The sequence below is a fragment of the Crocuta crocuta genome, unplaced genomic scaffold, assembly GCF_008692635.1.
Source record: "Crocuta crocuta isolate KB4526 unplaced genomic scaffold, BGI_CrCroc_1.0 scaffold48, whole genome shotgun sequence".
Taxonomy (NCBI): Eukaryota; Metazoa; Chordata; class Mammalia; order Carnivora; family Hyaenidae; genus Crocuta; species Crocuta crocuta.
Window position 1 is genome coordinate 9029472 of NW_027533089.1, and position 24656 is coordinate 9054127.

Consider the following 24656-nt stretch of genomic DNA (forward strand, 5'->3'; position numbering starts at 1 on the left):
CAGTTTTCAGGAGAGGCTTTGGGGGGGGTCATGCAGAAGTGGTTTTCAGGGGCGCCTGGGTGGCTCAGTGAATTAAGCGTCTGACTTCAGTTCAGGTCATGACCTCACGGTTTGTGGGTTCGAGCCCCACGTTGGGCTCTGGGCTGACAGCTCAGCGCCTGGAGCCTGCCTTGGATTCTATGTCTCCCTCTCTCTCTCTCTCTGCCCCTCCCCCACTCACACTCTGTCTCTATCTCTCTCAAATAAACATTAAAAAAAATTTTTAAGGGGCTCCTGGGTGGCTCAGTCAGTTAAGCATCAGACTTTGGCTCAGGTCAGCTAGTGAATTTGAGCTCTGCATTGGGCTCTGTGCTGACAGCACAGAGCCTGGAGCCTGTTTCAGATTCTGTGTCTCCCTCTCTCTCTGCCCCTCCTTCACTTATACTCTCTCTCTGTATCAAAAATAAATAAACTATAAAAAGATTTTCTTAAATTTTTTTAAAAAAGAAGTTTTCAGAGAATAAATAATCCTCCTGCAAGCAGGGCAGGATCACCTTTAGGTCCCACATGAACCACAGAAAGAATGTGGTGAAAAGCACAATAGATCCCATTTCTGGCCCTGGCAATAAGAACAAACTGCCACTTCTGGTCCCTGTGTCTCTGATTTTTCTTGTGTGGAGGCAGGGGGAAAGGAGCTGAAATTTGCCTCCTTATCACNCCCTCCCCTGCTCACACTCTGTCTCTATCTCTCTCAAATAAACATTAAAAAAAATTTTTAAGGGGCTCCTGGGTGGCTCAGTCAGTTAAGCATCAGACTTTGGCTCAGGTCAGCTAGTGAATTTGAGCTCTGCATTGGGCTCTGTGCTGACAGCACAGAGCCTGGAGCCTGTTTCAGATTCTGTGTCTCCCTCTCTCTCTCTGCCCCTCCTTCACTTATACTGTCTCTCTGTATCAAAAATAAACTATAAAAAGATTTTCTTAATTTTTTTTAAAAAAGAAGTTTTCAGAGAATAAATAATCCTCCTGCAAGCAGGGCAGGATCACCTTTAGGTCCCACATGAACCACAGAAAGAATGTGGTGAAAAGCACAATAGATCCCATTTCTGGCCCTGGCAATAAGAACAAACTGCCACTTCTGGTCCCTGTGTCTCTGATTTTTCTTGTGTGGAGGCAGGGGGAAAGGAGCTGAAATTTGCCTCCTTATCACTGGTCACTCCCGAGGGAAGGTCTGTGTGATTTTCACTCCAGGGGAACCTAAGAGGCGGGAGTTCCTTGTGAGTGCAGAATAGTCATGTTTCCGAAGGAGCCTAAACAGAGAGGTTGGAGCGTAGAGACGGTGCATAAATGAGTCATTGAGTCTCGGCCAGCCAGTCACTAAGTCCCGTGGCACTGGTCTTAGCAACGAGAAGTCATGGTTAGATGGCAGTGGAATTTAAGCATATACTTTCCCACGTGTAGGTTTGCTCGTCTTTACAGCCGTCAAGGGCTCTATAGCAGGAAGAGCTTGAATCGGGCTGTTGCTACTATTAGGTTTTGTTTATGCTTTCTCTCGTTTCCCGTGCCCCTACAAAAAGTATTGGGAGCCTCTCCAAATGCACATTTACAGCCTGAGGTGTCCCATCTGCCCATCCCTAGTCCCTAGAAGGTCGGATTCCTGGAACTTGTTTGCATTCGAAACTGCTTTCCTATGGCAGAGTGGATGTGGGAAGAGCCAAGGTCCTGTCTATCTTTCCTGTGGCCAGTCCCATGGCATGTTTGCTATTGTGACAGCTTGGGCACCAGTCCTCCATCCCGGTGTTGATGATGGCCTAGGTTTCCTTAGCCAGTAGGGCTGATGCACCATCGGCGCAAGCTGCGCAAGCTGTGCAAGGTGGAAAGAGCCACTCGGGAAATGTCTTTCCAAGCGATCAGCCCCTCCTCAGGGCAGCTGCTAGTTGCTCATTTATCTTTCCTGCCCTCTGAAATAAGCCCAACACAACCTTTTTTTTTTTTTTTTTTTTTTTAAAGAGACCTAAATGCATTCCATTGGCATCTGGAAGCTTGGGGGATCTGGTTTCAGCATCAGGGGTAGGGAGGACATGGCTGACAGCGGCCGGTCCCGGCGCCCCCTCTCCACAGACCCCGGTGCTTGGATCTCGGCCGAGGCCTTGTTTTTGTTGGAAAGACGTGGGTGGGAAGCAGAAATGAGACTGAGACCCTGGGAAAATTCTGCTGGTGAGTTCACCTCCAGGACTACAGAGATGCAGACCTGTGCCAGTTGCTGGGGAGGGTGCTGGAGAGTCAGTGCTGGGGCCACAGAGGCCTTCCTGCACTGCCGTGTCAGAGGTCTGGAGCTGGGTCTGACGATGTCAGGGACCGCTCTGGGGCCTTTGAGCTGACGCATATTTTGGATGTCTCCAGGCCAGCAGAGGAAACTCAGGCTGTCTGGGGAGGGGAGGGGAGGAGGGCCTCATGGGTTTGGACTGCGGCATCTCTGTCTTCGGTTGGATTTCCAGTGTGTGTCCACAGCCCCAGGGGCTACTGTTGGAATCCGGCTCCGGCCATGAGAATGTCATGGCTTATTTTTCTGCCTGATGAAAGAACTCGATCAGCCTGTTAGTTTATATAGAGAACAGCTCTCCGCAGTGTCCATGCTGAAACGTGTGCAGTTGTGCACACCCAATCAACAAACTAGAATCCTAGTTTCTGAATAAGATGGAATTGGAGAGACCAGTGAGCCAACCTCCTGCCTGCAGTTCATCTGCTCATCCCCCACCCCGCCTGTGTACAAGGGCTTACTGGGCGCTGCGGAGACCGTCCTGCCCGGAAGGAGCAATCCCGTGCCTGCTGGGGGGATGAAAGTGCAAGCGGCCCTCTCCAAAGTGCACGGGAGGTGCAGGGTGGGCATGACACCCAGCATGCTGTGAGAGCCTGGGCAGAGGTATGCAGCCCCTGGTCAGGGAACTTCCTGGAGGAGGTAACACTGAACGGCTCCTAAAGCAGCAACAGGTAGAAGAGCACAGGCAGGGGAAGCGGCATCACAGCCCCGAAGGACCCCAGGCCAAAGCCAAAGCCGAGAGCAGAAGGAGAGAGAGGTGGGGGCGAGCTGCAGGACAGTGGGAGCCAGTGAGCAGTGTGGATGGGGAGCGGGGGCAGGTCTGAGCTTGGTCCCTTTGTGGGTAGCGTGAGCATCCCCTCTCATGCCTGTGTCCTTGAAGCCTCCCGTCAGCTCTCCTTGTCCCTGCTCAGCTCCCTGGGGTCTCCCTCCCTCCACCTTCTCTTAGGCCCTTTTTACACACTCATGAGATCTTGTTTCTTCACAGCAGCAGTTAAGACCGTCAAGCACAATATTTTTTCCATCCCCACTCCTGCCCCCATGAGCCACAGCTAGATCCAGATCCAGATCCTCGCTTCCTCTGGGGATGAAGTGTACCTCTCCCTGAGGCTGGCCCTGCCTCCTGTGCCCATGACCACCTGCTCTGCATAGACTTCCTTTCATTGGCCTCTCCTCGGGGACCTTTGGTCTGTCCCTCTCCACCAACACTTTCCTCTTGGTTTGTACGCATGCTTCAGTCTTTCCCATTCTAAAAATACTGCTTATTTCCATGTCTTCATTTCTTTTTATATATATATATATATATTTTTTTTTTTTTTAATTTATTTCTAGGAGAGAGAGACAGCGTGAGCAGGGGAGGGTCAGAGAGAGAGGGAGATACAGACTCCGAAATAGGCTCCAGGCTCTGAGCTGGCAGTCAGCACAGAGCCCGACGCAGGGCTCGAACCCACAAACCGTGAGATCATGACCTGAGTGAAAGTTGGACGCTTAACCGACTAAGCCACCCAGGCGCCCCTCCATGTCTTCATTTCTTGATCCCTGTCTTCCTCCACCCAGAAACTGATTCACACAGTCTCTTTTTTTTCACACTTCCCAGTGGCCACTCTGCCTCTCTCACCCCACCGGCAGCCTTGCCAAGTCTGGCAGACGCCGTCCAATTCTGATTGTATTGGGACTCTGCTGCACTTGGCATTATTGGCTCTTCCTTCCTGAAAGTCTGTTCTCTCGACCGCTAGGACACCGCACTGTACTTGTTCTCCTGGATCCTTCCCAGGATCCCTTCCTGAGCCCCCCACCCTAATGCTAGGGCTAACTCTTTGTGTTCCCCACTCCAAATTCATGTTGAGATCCTAACCTCAGGTGTGCCTTATTGGGAGGTGGTAGGTGGAACCCTTATGAAGGGGATTAGTGTTCCTACAAAAGAGCACTCTCCTGCCCCTCTGCTGTAGGACACAGTGAGAAGAGAGCTAGTGTCTAGAACTCGGAAGCAGGCCAGGCACCGCATCTGCCAGCACCTTGCTCTTGGACCTGCCTCCCAAACTGGGAGAAATACATGTTTGTGGTTTCAGCCACCCAGTATATTGTATTTATCTTAGAGAAGCCCCAAAGGAGTAAGGCACTATCTTCAGTTTCTCTTTCTAGCCTGCATCTCAGAAGCCCTTCTGATATGCCCTCAACAGCCCATCGCTTAGATAGCAGTTGAGACTGGCTACCCCACATTCTGAGGATCCCCAGCAAGTGCCCAGTCCAGCCCTTCTCTCACAGCACCTGGATCCCACGGCCGGGGGAGCCACTGCATCCAGACAGCCCACGGGCACCTTCGGCTGTACGTCCTCTGTGCTTCTGTGTTGGAAGCTGGTGGCTCAGCGTCTTCCAGGAGCCCCAAGCCTCTTCCCCCATTCGTCATCCACATCTCATCAGTGACGTCTTAAGATTTTACTCCTCAATGTTTTGCTCATCTGCCTCTTGCTCCCTGACTCTGCCACCAGCACTGTGCTTCCTAACTGGTCTTCCTGCCCTAAATCTTCATAGGATGTGATTTCACCTTTATGTTTGACATTACTGGACATGGGGTGTGTACTGGGCGCTTAAGGTGCTACATTCCCATATGCGAACAACTATAATTGCTAGAAGGTCTCTCTTTGCTTTGAGTCAAAATCTATGTACCTGCAGTGTCTACCTTATTCTGCAGTTAAACGGGCACGACAGCCCTTCAGAGGCATTTTTTTCCTTGCATTATTGTGGGCATTATTGTTTTGAGACCAAATTGGTTGGTATGAGTGAACACCTAGAAATAAAATAGTGGTGGGGGTGGAGGGTGGAGGAGTGATGCTGGATTAGTTTCCCTAGGGACTTGAACCAAGACTATTTGACCATCATCTTGGGACAGCAGTAGCCCAAGCCTTCAGATATTTCCACACAGCCCTCATGTTTCCTTTAGGTCTGTTCTGTATGGACTAACCATTTCCAGTGCTTTATATACTTCAGGAGACTTAGATTCTAGCTTTTATTCTGTTAAGTCTGAGCAATTCATGAACGTTCATGGCCCTGGTGACGTTTTCTCTGGTGAGATCTAAATCTTCTTACTGCCTGTTTAACTCCAGGAATATCGTACAGATTCATGAGGTCCGAGTTGCATTTTTTAAAGTGTCTTGTTCCTCTCAAGTTCACCTGCTGTTTTCCTGTTTCTCCCATGACATTTAGCATGGTGATTGTGGTTTTCAAAAGCTTGTTAAACGAGATATGTTAAACGAGCACCCATGTCAAGTGCTTTGAGTCCCCCCTGGGAAAAACATACCTTTAAAGTGATGTGTGTCGGGGCACCTGGATGGCTCAGTCAGTTAAGCGTCTGACTTTGGCTCAGGCCATGATCTCACGATTCGTGAGTTCAAGCCCAGTGTCGGGTTCTGTGCTGACAGCTCAGAGCCTGGAGCCTGCTTCAGATTCTGTCTTCCTCTCTCTCTGCCCCTCCCCTCCTCACGCTCTATCTCTCTCGCTCTCAAAAATAAATAAACATTAAAAAAAATAATAAAGTGATGTGTGAGTTCTATATTGGAAGTGGTACAGTTGATGCTTGTCCAAAACCCATCTTGTGATGACTCATGTGGTTTAACTGAGAACCTACTGTGTACTTAGCCCTGACATATGATTGCTTTCTCCCAAAGCAGATGTCTGAGACAGTTATTAGTCATGGTATGTTTTTGGAGAGAGAGAATTTGTAAAGTCATCTGTTCTACACCCCACAGTGGAAGGGTTTCTGAGTCTTTGGATTTTCTTCTGTGTGTGTTTGGCATTTCTTGTTTTTCTTTCCAATTACATCTCCTAGTGTCTTTCAGCCATGATACATTTTGTTTATTCATTCATTGCCTCATTCATTCAAGACGAGTTAAGAAAAGGATGGTACAAGGAAGCCTGGGTGGCTCAGTCGGTTGAGTGTCTAACTCTTGATTACGGCTCAGGTCATGATCCCAGGGTCGTGGTGTTAAGCCCCGAGTCAGGCTCTGCGCTGAGTGTGGAGCCTGCATAAGATTCTCTCTCTTCACCTCTCCCTCACTCGTGCGTGCGCTCTCTCTCTTAAATAAAAACGACAAAGTAAAAGGATGGTGCAGTTGACCCTGAACAATCTCCCATGTAAAGTCCACCTATAACTTAACTACCAAAACCCTACCATTGACTGGGAGCCTAATGTAAACAGCCAATTAACGCATATTTTGTACATTATATGTATTATACAGTGTATCCTTACAATAAAGTAAGCTAGAGAAAACATGGAAAAATCATAAGAAAGAGAAAATACATTTACAGCCCTGTATGGTATAACCCCCCAAAATCTGCCTATAACTGGACCTACACAGTTCTAACCTGTGCTGTTCAAGGGTCAACTATATTTGAATTAAGTTGGTTTTGATTTTCTGATATTCTTAAAGTTTATTTTTGAAAGAGAGCACACTTGTGAGCAGGGGTGGAGCAGTTTGAGAGGGAGAGAGAGAGGGGATCCTAAGTAGGCTCCATGCTGTCAGTGTGGAGCCTAAAGTGGGGCTCAAACCCAGGAACCATGCGATCATGACCTGAGCCAAAATCAAGAGTGGGATGCTTAACCGACCTGGGCGTCCTGATTTTTTGCTATTGTTATTGAAGCAAATTTGGTGAACAGCTATTTTCCACCAGATCACTCATAATTTGGATTAAGATGAATTAACAAGGTTGAATACCACTGAGAGAGATTTCTGGTTTGGAGCTCCTTACATTCTGAACTTTGTCAGCTGGTCTTCAAACCCTCATCTCGGGGTCTGCCTTATTAGCCAGGGTTAGTCTCTGTTTATCCTTTCCCTATAGATGTTAACAAAGCACTGCTCTCACTGAATGAAATCTCACTGCCAGACTCAGTGATTAATATTTCACTTCCATTGTCTCATTTAGCCTGTGTGCCAACCTAGAGAGAGAGAGAAAAGCATTATCGGAAGTTGAGGACATGGTTAAAGGGAGCAAAGCAGTTTACAGAGGGGTTGTCATAGGTAGACTGGTACTCTGCTTTTACTTGACGCCTTATATTTCATTGACCCACTAAATGGTTAAGTGCAGGGGTGCCTGGGTGGCTCAGTCGGTTAAGCGTCCGACTTCGGCTCAGGTCATGATCTCATGGTTCATGGGTTTGAGCCCCGCGTCGGGCTCTGTGCTGACAGCTAGCTCAGAGCCTGGAGCCTGTTTTGGATTCTGTGTCTCCCTCTTTCTCTGACCCTACCCTGTTCATGCGGTCTCTCTCTCTCAGAAATAAATAAAACATTAAAAAAAAAAAAACCTAAATGGTTAAGTGCAAGCAAGGACCTTCAGCCTTCATTCTATGCGTGGCGATCTGATTTCTCGCTGGGAGGAATCCGAAAACAGGGCTGCCTCGGGGGGGATGATTTGGATGTTGCTCCTCTGCAGGCTGCTCTAGGAAGTCATCATCTAAATTAGATCTAGAGGGGAAGGGACCCCCACAGCTTTCAGCAGGGCAAGAGGCTAACAAATGGCTTGTTGAAAATCTCATTTGTGTTTCAGTTTATCTGTTACCAGGGAAAGATGAGACCCCCTTGGAGCTGAGCGCTGAGTGAGTCCACGGGTAAATAATGCTTTGTCAAGAGGGTGGGAACATGATGGGCAAGGCCACCAGGGCAGGTGGCTGGGGAAGGAGATCTTTCAGCGTAATGAGCTGTTGAGCAACTTCTCGCGTATGTGGGTAACTGTTGTGAAGGAGAGCGGCCGCATTGCTTGGTGTTGGGTGTGCTGCATTCGGTCCAACTTTCAGTTCCTCCTGCAGGTTTTAGACTGATCAGTCTCCTGTGAAAATAATTTTTAGTCCCTTGGTGTTCCATCAGAATAAAACTGAACATCAAAAGCAATAACTTCATGATCCTGCAGGATGGGAAGGTGGAGAGACCTTGCCTAGACAATGACGGGTGATAAAAGGTAACAGGAATACAACATGTAGGGGCGCTGTGGGCACCCAGCAGAATAATCCTAATGCAATTAGCTAAGCCTGGGGGATCAAGTTACTGTTGCGCCTAGGGCGTGTGACTCCAGTGTGCATCATGTAAAATTAAACTAGTCTTTCTCATTCACACACATGGAAAGCAGAATTTTATTGGAAATTTCTCAGAATGTTGATAAGCAAGGCGTTCCACAGATGTTCTCTTCAAACTTTCTATTTATGGTTTATGAGCCTCTTTTCGTAATATTTGATAAGGTTTGATAATGAATAAAATGAAATCTCTTGGATTTGGGCTCCTGGGGGGTTTTGATGGCAGTTTCCTGTCTGTGCTAGGGTCTGATGGCCCTCGTATCATCATCTGTCTGTGAAAAGAAAAATCACAGGTAGTGGGAAAATGAGGCATCTTAATTTAATAGCAAATTGCAAATCTGTTTTTAATGGCACTGGAGTAAGAATCTGGTGTTGAGTGTGATAAATTATGCTGGTTTAATTATAAAATGGCAAAATGGCATCAAAACCCATCTGCAGAATCTTTTCTGAAGATGAGATTCTTTCTAGGATTTGGAAAGGAGAAATGTATGTCATCAAGGTACTTAAACATTAACATCAAGTTAATTGAAGTGTTTCAGAATGCTAAAACTCACTGAGATTTTATGAGGTATCTTTGCTGCCGATTCCCTTCTCAGGAGGGGCCAGAAGCCCTCGCTGACTTCAGATAGAATAGAGAACTCTGAGACCTTCAGCCAAGCTGCTTGTGGCTGTTTGTTGTACGTTCTCTTCAGATGTCTTATCCCCCTGAAGCGGCTGTAACCCATGGCTGTCACGCCATGGCGTTGTCCTTTCTCGCGTCTGCGTCTCCCGTCAGACCTAGTCCAGGACGTTGAGTAGCACAGTGGGCACTCGGTAAGCCTTCGGGTTTAATCACTGGCACAGTGTGCCAGTGACCGTCAAACTCTTGATTTCAAATTGACCTCCTGATTGTTTCTGCAGAACTTGGGCCAAGAAGGTGAAGTAAGCAGAGGCCCCGTGTTCCAGTGGCTGTCATACTCTTATTTCAAAGTACCCTCGTGACTGTTTCTGCAGCACTCTGGCCAACAGAGTGTAGTATGTGTGGGTAAAACGGCCTCCAGAGCCTGTTGCACTGAGCTTTAACGTGAGGATTGAAAGGAGATGGCTCAGAGGCACAGGACCCGAGTGAGAAGAGAGGGCTTCATTTGGCAGCAACCCAACACTTAAAAGGTGGGGAACGTGCTCGGGGTCTCTCCCTTCTAGCCAGAGAGCACCTTGGTGTGAATGCGAATAAGGCACCTTTCCTCGGGATACTTTATTGCCATCTACCAGGCATCCACTGTAATCAGTATGGAAATTTTCTCTGCCATGCATGAAGGGCACCTACTTAGATGCAATGCCACTGTGCTGCTCAGGTCCTGGAGCCCATGGCTAGGCCCGTGTGCCCACCCGCTGGGCCGGACCAGGCCGAGATGCCCAATTGCCCAGGCCACCATTTGCTTTTATCTACCAAATAGGATATTTAAAATTTGCATCTGATGTGTTTTTTCCCTCTTGGGACTTTTATTTACAAAGTTAATGGTTTATTTAATGACTAAAGCTTTTGGCTTTAATCATAGTGATTAGCACAGAAGTTGTATTTGTCTAGCCTAGTACATTGGGAAAAGTTGCATCTGTAAATTGAAGCCTTTCTTCATTTACCTTTGGGGTAATAATAAAATATTTTTAGGCAAGCGATAAAGCCAGTGAGTGTCAATAAAAGGTGACAGAGAAGCCAGTATACAAATTGTTCCACATGAAGGCTTGACGGTTGCCACCTTCTCTCCCGCCCTTGTACTTCGGATGAAAACATCTGAGGGGGCCTGCTGAATGGTGCTGGGCTTAGAGCTTGGAGAGAACTGGAGTTTTCTTTTTTGGCCTGTGGGCAGGGTTAAGAGTGGCAGGAGTTATTGGGATTCATTCATCCTGTGGGTTCGTGATCAATTTATGCAGGTGTTCAATGGTAAAAATATCAACTGGATTTCTAAAAGCCCTTGATATACTTTGGAATTTGGTTATAAACTAGTCCACTGCTTGCAGTTCAACGCAGGGCAGAGGCTTGAAGGGGCTGAGGTTCTGACATCTCCAAAGGATCTCATTGTTAGGCACGTGTACTTGCAAGATTCTGTAGCAGCCTTAGCAAGGCTTCTGAAGGCTTTGTGTAATGATTACCCAGCTTTTTTCCGAGTGGGAGCTCCATCTCCTCGCACGTTCACGTTCAGTTAGGGATTGCAATGATGCAGGCTCCGAGGCAGCATGGGCTGGGTTCAAAGTGAGGGTCTGTCGTTTTGGACTCCTGCATGGTCCCAGCCTGGGCCACCTCGTGGCAGTTCAAGGCACATTGCCGAGGGTTTCCCACCAGCTCACAGGAGGACATGGGCCTCGCTCAGAAAATAGACCAATTGGGTATGTTGCTCCACACCCCAGTCCCACTTACAATTTTGCTCGTGATCATCATTTCTGGATGAGATTTCCAGAAAAATGTGACCTGAGCGGCAGTTTGGTGCCACTTGATGAGAGGCCTGGACTGTTGACCTCTCCCTCAACCGAGTAAACCATCCAGGGCAGAAGAAAGGAAGCTTTTGTTTGGGAACCAGTAGCATTCAGGGTGCTGTGGCCCAACACTCCTGACTGGGATAGAATAGCCCAGAAGCTTGCTCACTCCCTCCCTCCCACTCTCTTCATTCGCTCTCTCTTTCCTCCTCTTTTCATGCACAGATTTCCTCCCCCCCCGCTTTTTTTGCGTTTATTTATTTTGAGAGAGAGAGAGTGCACACACATGTGAACAGGGGAGGGACAGAGCGAGCGAGCGAGAGAGAGAGAGAGAGAGAGAGAGAGAGAGAGAATCTCAAGCCGGCTCCACACTCAGCACAGAGCCCGACTCGGGGCTTGATCTTACGAATCATGAGATCGTGACCTAAGCCGAAATCTAGATTCCTACCCTTAACTGACTGAGCCATCCTGATGCCCCCTTCCTTCTTTTTTTATTTCAAGCAAGTTAATTGCCAGCCTTGATGATACAATGAATGACTAGCAAATCAGCTCAATTTTAAAAATTCAGCAAATATCCATGACTAAATATCCAAGGCCCTGAAGGACACATAATCTCTGTACCAGGACTCTCAGCTTTGTGCACAACATAACACTTTCTTGCACCCTCACACTGCCACTCTGTCCCCTGCATACTGAGGGCAGCTCAGCTAGCTGCTGGAGCTAACCAGGAGCACTTGCTAATATTGGCATGTATGCAGGCATGCAAAATGCGTGCCACCAGGGACAGTGCCTTCTTACACGGGGTCAGGGCCACATGCACAGGTGGAGCCATTAGCACTATTCAGAACCTCAAAACTATGGACTTGGAACTGAAATAAACAGAATAAACCTATGCCGGAGTAGAAACTGGTTGTTCCAACTGCTAGCTTTTTTGTTCCATTAGAACTAAATTCTCAAAGGCCAGATACCTCTAAAACCTTCTGATGGATTATATAATTCTTAAAAAAAAAAAAAAACCCTTTAGTGAAGTAACTTTCCATTTTTGTGGCCAAGAGTCCTCTTTGAAAGGGGGTTCAGATTCTACATTGCTTCCAGCAAACGCCAGCTGTGCGCCGGGCACGATGCTGGTGCCGGGTGCTCCGTGTGCCTTAGATCAGGTCGTCCTGTGAAGTGAGGGACAGTGCTTGGTGCGCACAGAAACAAGAGAGGTCTAGATAGGTGGCCAAGATTCCCTGTTCTTGGGGAGATTTGACCAATCTCCAAATGCTCTTTTTCTCCCCCACCCAGTGACAGGAAGTTGCCACACAGAGGGTAAGAAGGCAAGCTTGGTCAGTAAGTGTTTATGGGGCACCTGCTGTGTGCCAGGCATGAGGCTAGGCTCTGGGAGCCAAGGGCAGATATGGCATGGCCTCTGTCCTCAAAGAGCTTGTGTCCTGCAGACCCTGCTTCCTCCCTGCCCAACATTCATTAGCGGATTTCCTGCCCCACTTAGATAAAAACATACTGCCTTAGTGTGGCCTTCAAGGCCCCTGCCTGCCTCATCCAGTTTCCCTCCCTCCTCTCTGTTCCCTAGGCTGGGCTCCAGCCCGGCTGCACATAGTTAGAATCTCTGCAGGTATGTCACTGCTGACTCACGGACACCCCCACTGCAAAACAGCAGTGCCCTGGCCCCTCCCCCCATCAGTCAATCCTCTGCCAGTTATTCTTCAGGGACCCACAAGGGGTCCTCACATAGGCATCTGTAGCCCTCATGATCTGGGCCTTCTATCAGATTCAGACCTGGATCCCGGTATGCGGTGTCCATATACGGCAAAGGTGGTGGTTCACTTCACCGGGGTTAAAAGAAATGAATTCAGAGCTGAGGGGTCTGGGAGGATAGGGCAGGATAGGGTCTGTGTCCCCCATGAACCAGATCTGTGTCCTGGAAGAGTAAAAACCAGGCATAGGAGCCCATTGGGTTTTTTGTGAGGGTTCTAGGAAAGACTCTGCATTTCATGTCAGCCCTCGCTGGGGCACCCCTTGACTAACGTCTCCAAGCCAGGAGTGTGGGATAAGTCTGTGGCATATAAGTGCAAGGTGTGTGACCAGAGATGAGGGTAGAGAGATTGTTACGAGGCCACTGCAGAAGTTCAGGGTGAACAGAACAGAGCAACCTCAGTGGGGATTAGAGTGGATGTCGGTAAGCGGTAGAATCAGGAATTTCTTGACTGATGGAAGCCAGTGCTGAGGGTTCTAGTTTGAGTAATGAGGGCACAAGAGGTACCAGTGGCCAGGAAAGGGGGAGAAGAGCAGGATTTGCAGAGATGAGTTCCATTTAATCATAGTGACCTCCAAGTTCTGGAGTGGATTCTGGTCAATATCCTTGCCTCGGCACCCACCCTACAGGCTCATGATAGAGATTTGGCCGCCATCCGCACATTTCACAAGTCTCAGAACTGGCCTTGTGCCGCCAGCCCCAGCCTGGCCATTCTGCCTATTGCAGCTGGATTGATCTGTCTAAAAGCATTTTTTTTTTTGTACCTGTTGCCTTCCTAGGCAGATTTTCAGTGACTCCCTCTATCTAGAGTGTGAACGTTTAATCCCTCAGCCCCCAGTGTCTGACTCCCCTTTATTCAATCCCTGCCTTCCTGGATCAGGACTCTTTTGGCACAAGGGACAAGAATCCAGGGCAAAGTAGCTTAGGTCACAAGGGGATTTTGCTGGTTGATGGAGTCAGCTGGGGTTTAGGAATGTGTGCACCCCTGGGACACCTTCCATCTCTTGCTCCTCCTCTTCTGTTTGCACACTGATTTCATTCTCCACCCAGTCTGCTCCATATGGTGGGTCAACGTGAGATGTAGTGCCACTGTGCTTCTAGTTTCATGACGTTTTCACCAGAGGGTCTTCTTCCTTCAGTTCCACTTAGAAAAATCCTGGGACAAACTCTTGTTGGTTCAGCCAGTCAGCCATGATGGCCGGGAAGGTGGGGTCTGAACCACATGCTTGGAGAAAAGATGGAGCGCTTGTNGGGGGGGTGCGCGCACAAAACCTCTGCCTGCTTCAGACCTCCCCAACCAGAACCTCCGTCTGCCCAAACCCAGATGCTCTTAGCTCAAATGCCCCAAATATCTTTCCTGTTCTCAGGTTTTATCCTCAAGGTCCAATCCTGATCCCCCCATACTCTCATCCTACTTCCCCGCTCCTCCCATGTAGCCCCCTCAGTGACTTTTCTCATTTTGACAGGGGAAAACCTAAGGACACTGAGGTGGAGAAATTTGGCCAGGCTCCAGGGCAGGAGGGCAGGGATAAGATCCAGGCAGTGCTGCTCCAGAGCTCAGGGATGAGTTTAAACTGTTTCTCTGTGTGTGGTTGTCCAAGAGACTGTGCCTTTCTACGGGTGGGGACCAGGGTGTCATCTCCCACTGGCAAATGGTTTGGCAGCTTGCTGGGCCATGATTGCCAATGGCCATGAAAATGGTGCTTTCCCAGTCTTTCCGTTTCTACCTTACAGCATCTGGGACTGGGGACAGGATCTTTCCTGGTGATTTGCACAATTTGAAATTCTATGGGAACCAGGAAGCTTTTCTTAGAGGGACAGAGTAAAATAAATATTAATTATAATGCAGATGACATCTTTTTCTAATCCTCTCCACTGTCTGCTACATACAAATGTGTGTCGTGCCTTCTCGGGGTTTTCCCACAACTTAAACTGTGTGCACACCCTCCCTCCTCCCCAAGCTTAGGAACGCAGACCTCCTCCGAGGAGGCAGGGTCTGATTGTTGTGCCAGATTTGAAATGCAGGCTCTGATGTCAGGCAGCCCTTGGGAGAAGAGGCCCTGAACACCATTCTTCCTGGGCTGGAACAGCTTTTTCTCTCTGGGAGAACTGTTGAAATGTGGGTTTCTGTGTTAATCAAGGTTCCCAGCACGTCCAGAATGTGTTTTCCAGCCATCTCCCGGGTGCTGGCTATTCCAGCCTGTCAAGAACAGACTTGCCGGGGCTGTGTGGGGCCGCAGAGATGTTCATTCCAGATTCAGAGTGATAGGCATGATTTTCGGAGCTGGCCGCAGCAAGCTGGGACTGGTTCTGGTGGTGTAACCGGACCAGAGGCACTGGCGCAGGCGGGCTGTGCGAGGCAGCCCGTGGACACTCAGGCAGGCACCCGGCTGTTTTCCTTAACTGCTTCCCTCCCAAACCCCCAAGCCCTACGCATCCATGCACCGGACTGAAGACACCTCCGACGGGAACTGTTTGTTTATATAACCAGATGAGTAGCATTCTGATACGTCTGTTCTAACAGTGCCGTGTCCCGGGCTATGTTCTAAGAGCTTTACACATAGGGATCCCTTTCACCCTTAGCACCACCCCGTCACGTACTGTTATCCCCATCTTTGCAGACTGGGAGCCTGAGGCTTCTTTCTGCAGAGCGGTAAAGTCATTTAAGCAAAGCCACACAGCTGGTCAGCAGCCACTGGCCTGTAGATGGAGGGCGAGGGCCGGCTGTGCGTAAACACCATGCTGTAACATCTGTTGAAATCCGGGTTATTAAAATGCCGGTAGTAAGAAAGATGTAGCTACACTCAGATCCCCCTGAGAAGCAACATTTATGGTAACTTGGGAATTTTCTAACTAAACTTGAATTTGGTTGGACAAGCGTGAGTCTCCTCCACCCCGTGCATTTTCCTTCGTTAACAGTTTACCTGCCTCATCCCAGACCCCAGGACTAATGGCTGGGAAAACATGAAATTTAAGAAGTGGACCCATGTGAATGGGAAGCCATGATATAATAGTTGCTAAGCCTCCCTCCCTTTCTTTCTTTCCTGTTCACGGTATTCTTACTAGTTAATTTGTGTACATAGTACCTTTTTTTACACCCTAAGTCCCCCCAAAAGAACACTCAAATTTCTGGTGGGTGCAATTCAGGCAAGCCTCAGAGTAGGGGACGTGGGGCCTGCCTGCATCTTTCTCTCATGGCGGCTGTGGGTGGATGTGGCGGCTCAAATGAACCTGGCAAAGCTCATGGGTGGAACATTCTTGATCTAAACTCAGGAGCATCTTTTCCTCTGGGGGGTGCACCCCAGCTTCTGTGTGGGGCGGAGCTCAGGATGACAGGATCCGGAGCGCCCCACTAGTGCAGAGAAACTCTACCCCGCCCTGCCCTCTGCCACCACCTCTCCTCAAGATCCAAGCTCTGGAAACAAAGAATCAGACTTGCCTTCTAGGAATGAAGTTCAAATTTAGGGGCGAATAGCTAGAGAATCTGAGCATGGAGAAAAAGTCGCGTTACTATAACGTGGTTGTTAGTACCATGTATAGCGCCTGTGTGAGACACTGATTATTGAGGAGTTTTCTTGCTGGGAGTTGAAGAACATAAAATCCAAAGGGCCAATGAGTTCTGCATTTCCATTTAGTGGAAACTGAGAGAACTCGGCCATATTGTACTTGCTCTGGGGTGTCAAGATGCCTGCTGTCCCCTGCTGACAGAAAACATGAGAGTGACTTGGGTCCAGCCAGTCTGTGAGGCACACTGATTCAGAAGATGTCTGCTGAAACCAATGTGAAAGAGCTGGAAAATATGAACTGGGAGAAAAGGCTATAGGAACTGGGACAGATCAGTACGATGTGCTTGTCTGTTCTTTCCCAAGATTGGAAACCACTGGATTGCTGGGGCCTATGCTTATTCTTTGGCCCCTCTTCATGATGCTGGGCCGTGCATGAGATAGCAGTGCATGTGACGGTGCTTAAGCAGGAACTTATCTCTTCTGGTCTTTCCTCAGAAGGTAATCTAAGGGCGGCCAGGAGGATCCTTAGGGCACTAGTGGAATCAGCCAGAACTTCAAAGGACACTGGTGGCCACATCGATGGGGTCAAACCATTGCCAAGGGCAGAGGTACTCCTGTATTACCTTAAATTGCTCAAATTTATTTTGTGGCCCCAAAGACCCAGAAACTTACCTAGGCCATGACTGAAATGGCTGATGTCAGGGTGGAAATGCGCCTTCCCTCTAGATGGCCAGAAGTTTAGTGAAAGGGCATACACTCCTCGTACCCGTTCTGGTTGTTCAGGGCAAACTGACAGAATTCTGTCAAATGTCCCGGTCCCATGTGACCTTTCCTGTAAAGCAGGAGGGTTATTTTTTTTTTTAATGTTTTATTTATTTCTAGNCTTTTTTTTTTTTTTAAAGCTTGTTTGTTTTTGTGAAAGAGAGTGCTCACAAGCCAGGGAGGAGCAGGGAGAGAGATTCCCAAACAGGCCCTGAGCTGTGAGCACACAGCTCGATGCAAGGCTCAATCTCACAAACCATGAGGTCATGACCTAAGCTGAAATGAAGAGTCAGATGCTCAGCCAACTGAGCCACCTAGGTACCCTCATGTCATTCTTGGTCCCCAAGGAGCACAAATATCAATTTGAGTGCTCTCAAATATACAAATAGATACACTTTTCCAGATTTTCTTATATGGTCACCTCTCACTAACCATGAGGTCGACAGCCCGTCAAAGTACTTACATATGGTGACAGAATCCTAGTTGGGAAGGTCAAGTCTCATAAAATATAGGCACTTGGGAAAAATAGTAAAATTTGCAGTAATCTATGTGATTACAAGAGTATGTGAAATTTCTAGAAGGCATTCACCACCCAAAATAACCATGAGGGTGGCCATATAGGGGTGACTCTTGAATTGCCTTGTTCAGCTCGCTGTCTGAGACATGGTGCCCACATCATCTCCTGAGGCAGAAGCTCTTAGAAGCCAACCTGGCTGTTTCTAGTGTAGTAGAAATAGCTGTCACTGGCTTGAGATGAAGATCACCTGAGATTGTTAGCTAGCTCCGGATCTGTCTCCCCCCCCCTCCCCTACCTGCTTCTTATCTCTCGCCCTTTCCCCACCCCAAACTATGAATCCAGTCAGTTGTGTAACCTCCTGACTTTTCACAAATTATGTAAGAGCTTAAGGGCATAGTTTTTGAAGTCTGGTTTTCTGTCTCCAGGAAGAATCAGTCTTCCTGGCCTCTTTTTCGCCCCTCCCTCGGTGCTTCCCTGCCCTGCCCCATCTCCACAGTCCACAGCGCAGGGAAGAACGATTGTGGTTTTCCTCTAAGGAATTAGGGTAGAAGTTACAAGATAGCAGAGTTTATATTTTTGGTAACAAGTGTAAAGCAGGATTATCTCAAAATCTGGAGCAAAGGATTGTTGTTTATAAAATGCCCAGAAATCTTGCTGTTTATGAACGATGCTGAGGAGAGAGGGGGTAATGGTGGCCTGGGTATTGGACATCAGAGAAGAAGGAGAATGTAAAGAGAAGTATGGGAACCGCTTACTGGATCTGGGTGAATGCAATTTCAGCCGAGGGTGACACACAGGGTATGATTACTGGTGACCACGTTTTCAGAGCTCAGGCCAAATAGAGGCTAGGGTCACAGTATCGGTCAGGATTTTAGTTCAGCTGCCAGTGACAGGAACACCCAAAGTAACAGGCTTAAATGAGATAGAAGATCACACGGAAGGCCTGGGGGTGGGCAGTCTGGGGCTGTTGTGTTGACCCCACAGTTGTGAGGGATCTGGGCCTGCTGGGGCTTCTCTCCCATTTGGAGGACGTGGCTTCCTCCTCAGACCCAAGACAGCGCTGCAGCCCCAGCTCAGAAGTCCCACTAAGCGGCAGTGTGTGGCCACATGTCTACATTAAGAAAGGGAACTTGAGGAATGCCATCCTTTCGTTGTGTGGCCACATGCTTAGCTAATAGGGAGCTTCAAATAATTTGAAGAGGAAAAGCTCCACAGCTAAGAAAAGGCCTCGACAGGCCTCATCTTGGGGTATTTGTTCATTCAGCGAATGCGGAGTGCCTCGTGTGTTCAGGCATTGCTGGAGGGCAGTAGGAAAGAAGGCAGATGGGTTTCTGCTCTCATGAAACTTGAAATCTACTGGGAAGCCAGACAGACGATAAACTACCAGTAAACGTGGCCTGGTTGACAATCTGCATTCTGTACTCAAGTCTTTGCAATGAGCTGTCTTCATATGCACCCGTACATAATTAATGATGGATGTCAAACACCGCTGCTAATGCCTACGGGCATCTCTGGCAGCGAGCGTCGACATCTCTTTGATGCAAGTGTCTGTGCTGTGAGAAGGTGAGTGGGAGAAGTAAACAGTTAGTAAACCAGACCCCACTTTGAGAGTGGCCGTGAATCTTGCAGCCAGCGCCCTCCTAGCCAACGTGCCCACAGAGACTTGAGGATAAGAATCCAGTTGTAAAATCCCAAGTCTGTTTCCTTTTTATCGGGTGGAGAAGGATTTGGGCCTCTTCCTTTGCTAAGGTGCAGACCAGTGTGATGAAGATAATTGGGTGATTCCTTTAGGCTTTTGGGACCAAGCTGGGGATCCTGAGAGAACATGGTTTTCCTGCTCCAGTGACCTTCAGCCAGTGATCTCCGAGCCTGGTTTTGCTGGGAACCGGGCAGGTGTCCAAGTTCAGTTCACATGTTGTAAGTGGGCGTGGATTCTAAATTAAACCGGGAGGCGGTGTTGCCCACCCAGACCTCCTGCCCTGGCCACTGTGCAATGACCTGTCTCAGGGATTCTCAAACCATCGGAGGTGAAGGACCATATTTTGTTAGGCTTCAACTTCCAGTCTGTCATAACGATGAAAGATTAGAAAAATGAAATGAAAAAGACACACACAGCACAGAGTCAGACTTCTGTTATTAGACTGAAGAGACATAAAATTGTTCCGTCCAGTTCTAAAAGTTTCTAAAGCCTAAGTCAGTTCCTGAATTGAAGTTTGCCAGTAGCAAAGAATTCTGGGCCGCTGCTCTCAGCCTGGGGACTGTGCTTTGGGCAGCAGTGTCCAGCAGGGCAGAGCTGTGGGCCAGTCGGGGATTGCTCTCCTTCCCAGCTCCTCGGGTTCCCGAGGGCGATGAGGAAGCTCCCTGGGCATAGTTGTGCCTCCTTCCCCACACATCTCTCTCTGGCACCCAATGCCCGGCTCCCCTTGTCTTTGCTGCCTGAGCCGACTGATAAAAGGCACATCTTGGCCGGTTCTCCTATCGTAGCCCCGTGTGTAGGTGAAAAATTTACTACACGCTCGCTGCTGGAGAAATGAAAGGTCACCGCTAATTGTAATCATTATCCAGGCTCCCCTACCTGAGCGGGGCTTTTGGCATATCCTGGGTTGACAAGCCAGGCAGCCAAGGGCGAGGCGGGTGCCCGGGCGGGGCGGCAGGTCACCGCTGACCCTGTGTTGCAGTTCTCCAAGGAGAGGCACGTCATGGACAGGACCCCTGAGAGGCTGAAGAAGGAGCTGGAGGAGGAGCTGCAGCTGAGCGGCGAAGACCTGCGCAGCCACGCCTGGTACCACGGACGCATCCCCCGCCAGGTACCCGCCCCCTCCTCCTGCCAGCGTGCCCAGCAGTTCTCAAGCGCTGAGAGCCCTGCAGGCCCACCCTCCAACACCCGGTCAGAGGCGGCCCCGGCTTGGCCAGAAACAAATACAGTGCCCTGGCCTCCAGTAACTGAACTTGGGCCTGTCTCTCAGGAGACCCTGGGAAGAACTAAGGTCGGGAACCCGCAGTGCACCTCCATGTGCCCGGGATGTGGGAGGAGGGAAGGCAGGTGTTCTGTGGCCCGCAGAGCCGGAGTGAGCAGCAGGCAGTGGGTGTGGGTATGGGGTGATAAGCCCACAAGGCGCGGGGCCGGCCTCTGGTTCGGATCATTGAACTCTTGGCCGGCTGCCGGCTGCCTCAGACCCTTTGGAACCTGCTTCTCTTTTAAGGCAGAGAGGGTATCATCAGGGCCAATGGCAGCAAGGCCACTGGTGCCCTAGTGGGGCCAGCAACTCTTTACCCCCCATCCCTCCCCTACCTGGAGCCCTGTCCTGGAGGCAGCAAGTAGAGGAATTACACCAGTGATCACAGCCTCATGGCCTAGAATGTACTCTGTGACTATTGTTTGGATCATAGCTGTGAATAACATGGGTTTTTTGTTAAATAGTATAGAAATTGAAAAAATACAAGTGCAGAATTAAGGTGTAGAATTTCTCTTGGATTTTTATTGGAACCTGATCTGGCCAGTCATTCACGCAGGACAACATGACAGGAAAGTTGGGGGGGTTAGAGGAGGGGTGAGCGTGGAGGGCATCACATGGTGACAGTTTTTTTTAATGTAGCAGATTCCTCAGCACTAACAAAGAAATAATCCTTATTCTAACTTTGTTTTTGTGTAAAATTGATTGTAGAAAATGTAGGGAGTAAAACAAAGAAAATTAAACTCCCACCCATAATTCTCTGTCCTGGAGATTAACCACTGTGAGCGTTTTGATATAAATCCTACTCCGAGGCTTTTCAAGTATGAGATCACATGCATATACTTTCGCAGCCCATTGTCTTCATTTAATGATATATCCTGGGAATTTCCTTCTGCTATAAAATAGTCTTCCACACCATTCTTTGTCGTATGTATGTCCAGTGTACAATGCTCCACTATATAGCGGGCACCCTCATCAACACCCTTTAAGATAATGATTATGTTTATCACTGTAATTATTTCCTCAGGCTCCATTCCAAGAAGTGGAATTTCTGTGTGAAAACAGATTTTTAATGCCAAGATAGAATTCTAAAGTAACCGTGGTAACATGCTATTCTCACTGATCTAATGTAGGGATATCCTGGAAAAACATCAAAGTTTATAAAACTAATCACTATCACCACCATCCTTCTCTTCATTGTGATCACACAATTTGTTTACCACTGACAGTGAGTGTAAATTTTGAGTCCTTATTTCAGGTTATATAAGTGAACACTGTAACAGTCAGGTCGTTACAGCTAACTTAATCTTCAGAGCTGCTGGGTAGGTGATACTGTCGCTGTTCCACAGATGATGTCACTGAGCCACAAAGAGATTATGTAACTTGTCCAGAGTCACTCAGTGGAGTCAGAGTGCACACCCAGGCAGCCTGGCCACAGGAACGGCCATCTGCAACACCTCCTTTGGCTGTAAGCTTCGGCATCCTCCTAGTTAACAAAATTTGAGCACCCACTGTGTTCCAGGCATTGTACTAGTGCTTTGCATATATTATGTGTGCAAATATGTAATCCTCCCTATGACTTCGTGACGTGAGACACTGACCTGACTTTCTTATGGGCTGTCCAGCGAGTGCTGTGCCCAGAACCACACTCAGGCCTCTGATTCCACAGCGCCCGGCCTCCACCAGCATGTGGACCTCCCCTCCCCATCCACCAGGCTCCTAGACTCCAGCAAAACTCCCTCCTCCGCTTGTTGGGGGTGGGGAGGGATCAGACTCCCTAGACATGAATTTTCTTCTTTGTTTTATTCTCTGCCACTTTTATTGCTTCGGGTCTGCCTAAATGTCATCTTTTCATGACACCCTCCTGACCACTCCATTGCAAAGAATGGCCCTCATCCCTTCCCAGGCACTTCTTATCTCCCGTCCCGATTGACTTTTTTCTTTAACTTTACAACATCTGACATACCATACCTGCTGCTTAATTATCTTCACTAAAGTAGCAGCTCTCCACCAAATACAGGAGCTCTGGGAAGTGGAGACTAGTCTGCTTCACGCACGGCTGTACGCCATCTGCCTACAATGGTTACTTGGCACACAGGCAGGCAGCACACAGTCCTTAAGTGAATGAAAGGGTCTTCTAAGAATTTGACATTGGGAAAAATAGCCCACTGAGGAAGAAGAGACACAGTAGCGTTGTTCACTGTCAACCCGGAGAAGTGGAGAGCAGTGCAGCTCTTAAAAGGAATGTACGCTTGCCTTTTCTACCCCTCACCATTTTGTCCCGAAGGTGTCAGAAAACCTCGTGCAGCGAGATGGCGACTTCCTGGTTCGTGACTCTCTGTCCAGCCCCGGAAACTTTGTCCTGACCTGTCAGTGGAAGAACCTCGCTCAGCACTTCAAGATCCACCGGACGGTCCTGCGGCTCAGTGAGGCCTACAGCCGCGTGCAGTACCAGTTCGAGACGGAGAGCTTCGACTCCATCCCAGGCCTGGTGCGCTGCTACGTGGGCAACCGCCGGCCCATCTCCCAGCAGAGCGGAGCCATCATCTTCCAGCCCATCAACAGGACAGTGCCCCTGCGGTGCCTGGAGGAGCGCTATGGCACCTCCCCGGGCCGGGCCCGGGAGGGCAGCCTCGCCGAGGGCCGGTCCGACATGAGCAAGAGGCTGAGCCTCACCATGGGCGGCGTCCAGGCCCGGGACCAGAGCTCGTCCAGGGGAAACCTCCTCAGGTGGGTCACAGCCTCGGGTGGGGTGGTGCCGGGCCGGTGAGGGGCTCTCTGGATGCGCCTGGGTTTGCTCAGGCAGATGAGGAGTTCACGTGGGAAGGGGAGAACAATAGAGGATGTTACTGAGAATGCCAAGTGTGATTGGAAGAGCTGTCATGGGGCAGTGCATGATTAGTTCCTCATTGACTCGGTGCCAGAATGAAATGAGGCAGCTGCCTAGGAAGAGGGGGAGGGTTGGCCAGGAGAGATTTGGGAAGGAAGGAGGATTCTGGCTGGTTTGAAGGCTAGGGGAGGTTTGGATAGACGCTGCAAAGGGGAGGGCGGTCCAGGTGCGGGCTCAGCCTGAGCATGCGTATGGCGATAGGAAAGGACAAGAATTGCTTGGAGTGGGTAGATGGGTGGGGCTCAAGCAAAGGGCCGTGAAAGGGGCCAGTAGGGGCAGGCTCAGGGAGATGACCACAGCCAATCACAGAGGCCTTGGAGCCAGGCTTAGAGGCTTGAAGAAGCCTCAGAGACTCAACACGGTAAACGGGGTGTCCCAGGAATAGAACAGGGCAGTGATGTGCCGAGGGGCAAGGAGAGAGCTTGGAGCAGGAAGACCACATAGTGAGCCATGGAGGCTCAGGGTGTGCAGAGCGAGTAGAGGGAGAGCCTGGGACCTTGGCTCCCTGGGACTCTGGTGCGTGTGGTGGAGAAGGGCAAGCTGGAGACCACAGGAGGGCCCAGAGAAGGGGTGGACCACGGACGGAAAAGCAGTTGCCGCACCCGAGATACAGCTGAGTGTCTAGGCTTGCTGAGTGCAACAGTTTTGGGGTTTGGGAGGAGAGTTCAGTCTGAAGGCCGGTGGGAAAAGACCTAAGAGAGCCCGAGACGTCGAGAGCCTGGGGGCTGTGGCCCGAACCTGGGGACATTTGGGGCCCCCTGACCTCGACTGCCGGTGGCACGTGCTGTCTGACATAGGACCTGTGTGTCGTGGCGCGGGGTGCTTGCGCCTGCTGTCTGACTGTCCAGAGGAGGAGAGCAGGGAAAGGAGGAGAGCAGGGAAAAGGTGGGCCCGGTAGATGAAGTCTGGCCCCAGGCGCTCGGTTACACAGCTCCCCTTCTCTGGCTCCCTGGCATCTAAACTTATACACTGAAACCAGCATGTTTTATTCCACTCATTGGTTTTCTTTCTGGACGGGAAGAAATGCCATAAACTGTAATTTGTAGACTGCAAAGACTGAGAAGCCAAACTCAGGACTCTGAATAATACATACCAGGTCGTGTGCTCCTGGGAAGATCTGGTAGATGTTAGTCAGTATCTGACTGTGGACCCTGCCTGCCTGGGCACAAATGCTGGTCCACCACATCAAGCTATGTAACTTCTCTGGGCCTCACTTTCCCCACCTGTAATGACAGGGCTTGTGAAGGTTAAATGATTTAAGACTTGCAAAGCACTTGGAACGCTTGGAACCTTGGAACGGTGCCGGTACATAGAAAGTGCTACCAAGGGGGCGCCTGGGTGGCTCAGTTGGTTGAGCATCTGACGTCGTGGCTCAGCTCATGATCTCACGGTTTGGGAGCCCAACATTGGGCTCCGTGCTGCCGGTACAGAGCCTGCTTCAGGTTCTCTGCCCCCCCCCCCCCCCC

At 49.4% G+C, this 24656-nt stretch overlaps 1 protein-coding gene across 3 annotated transcripts in view; it reads left to right on the forward strand.

The window, feature by feature from the left end:
• The window catches only part of BCAR3 (BCAR3 adaptor protein, NSP family member), a 205764-nt gene that overhangs the window by 152919 nt on the left and 28189 nt on the right, over positions 1 to 24656 (forward strand). For all 3 annotated transcript variants that reach the window (XM_077746059.1, XM_077746061.1, XM_077746062.1), the window contains 2 exons: positions 20025 to 20153; positions 22588 to 23030. In XM_077746059.1, the coding sequence (XP_077602185.1) occupies positions 20025 to 20153; positions 22588 to 23030 (572 nt within the window). The remainder of the gene's footprint in view (positions 1 to 20024; positions 20154 to 22587; positions 23031 to 24656) is intronic.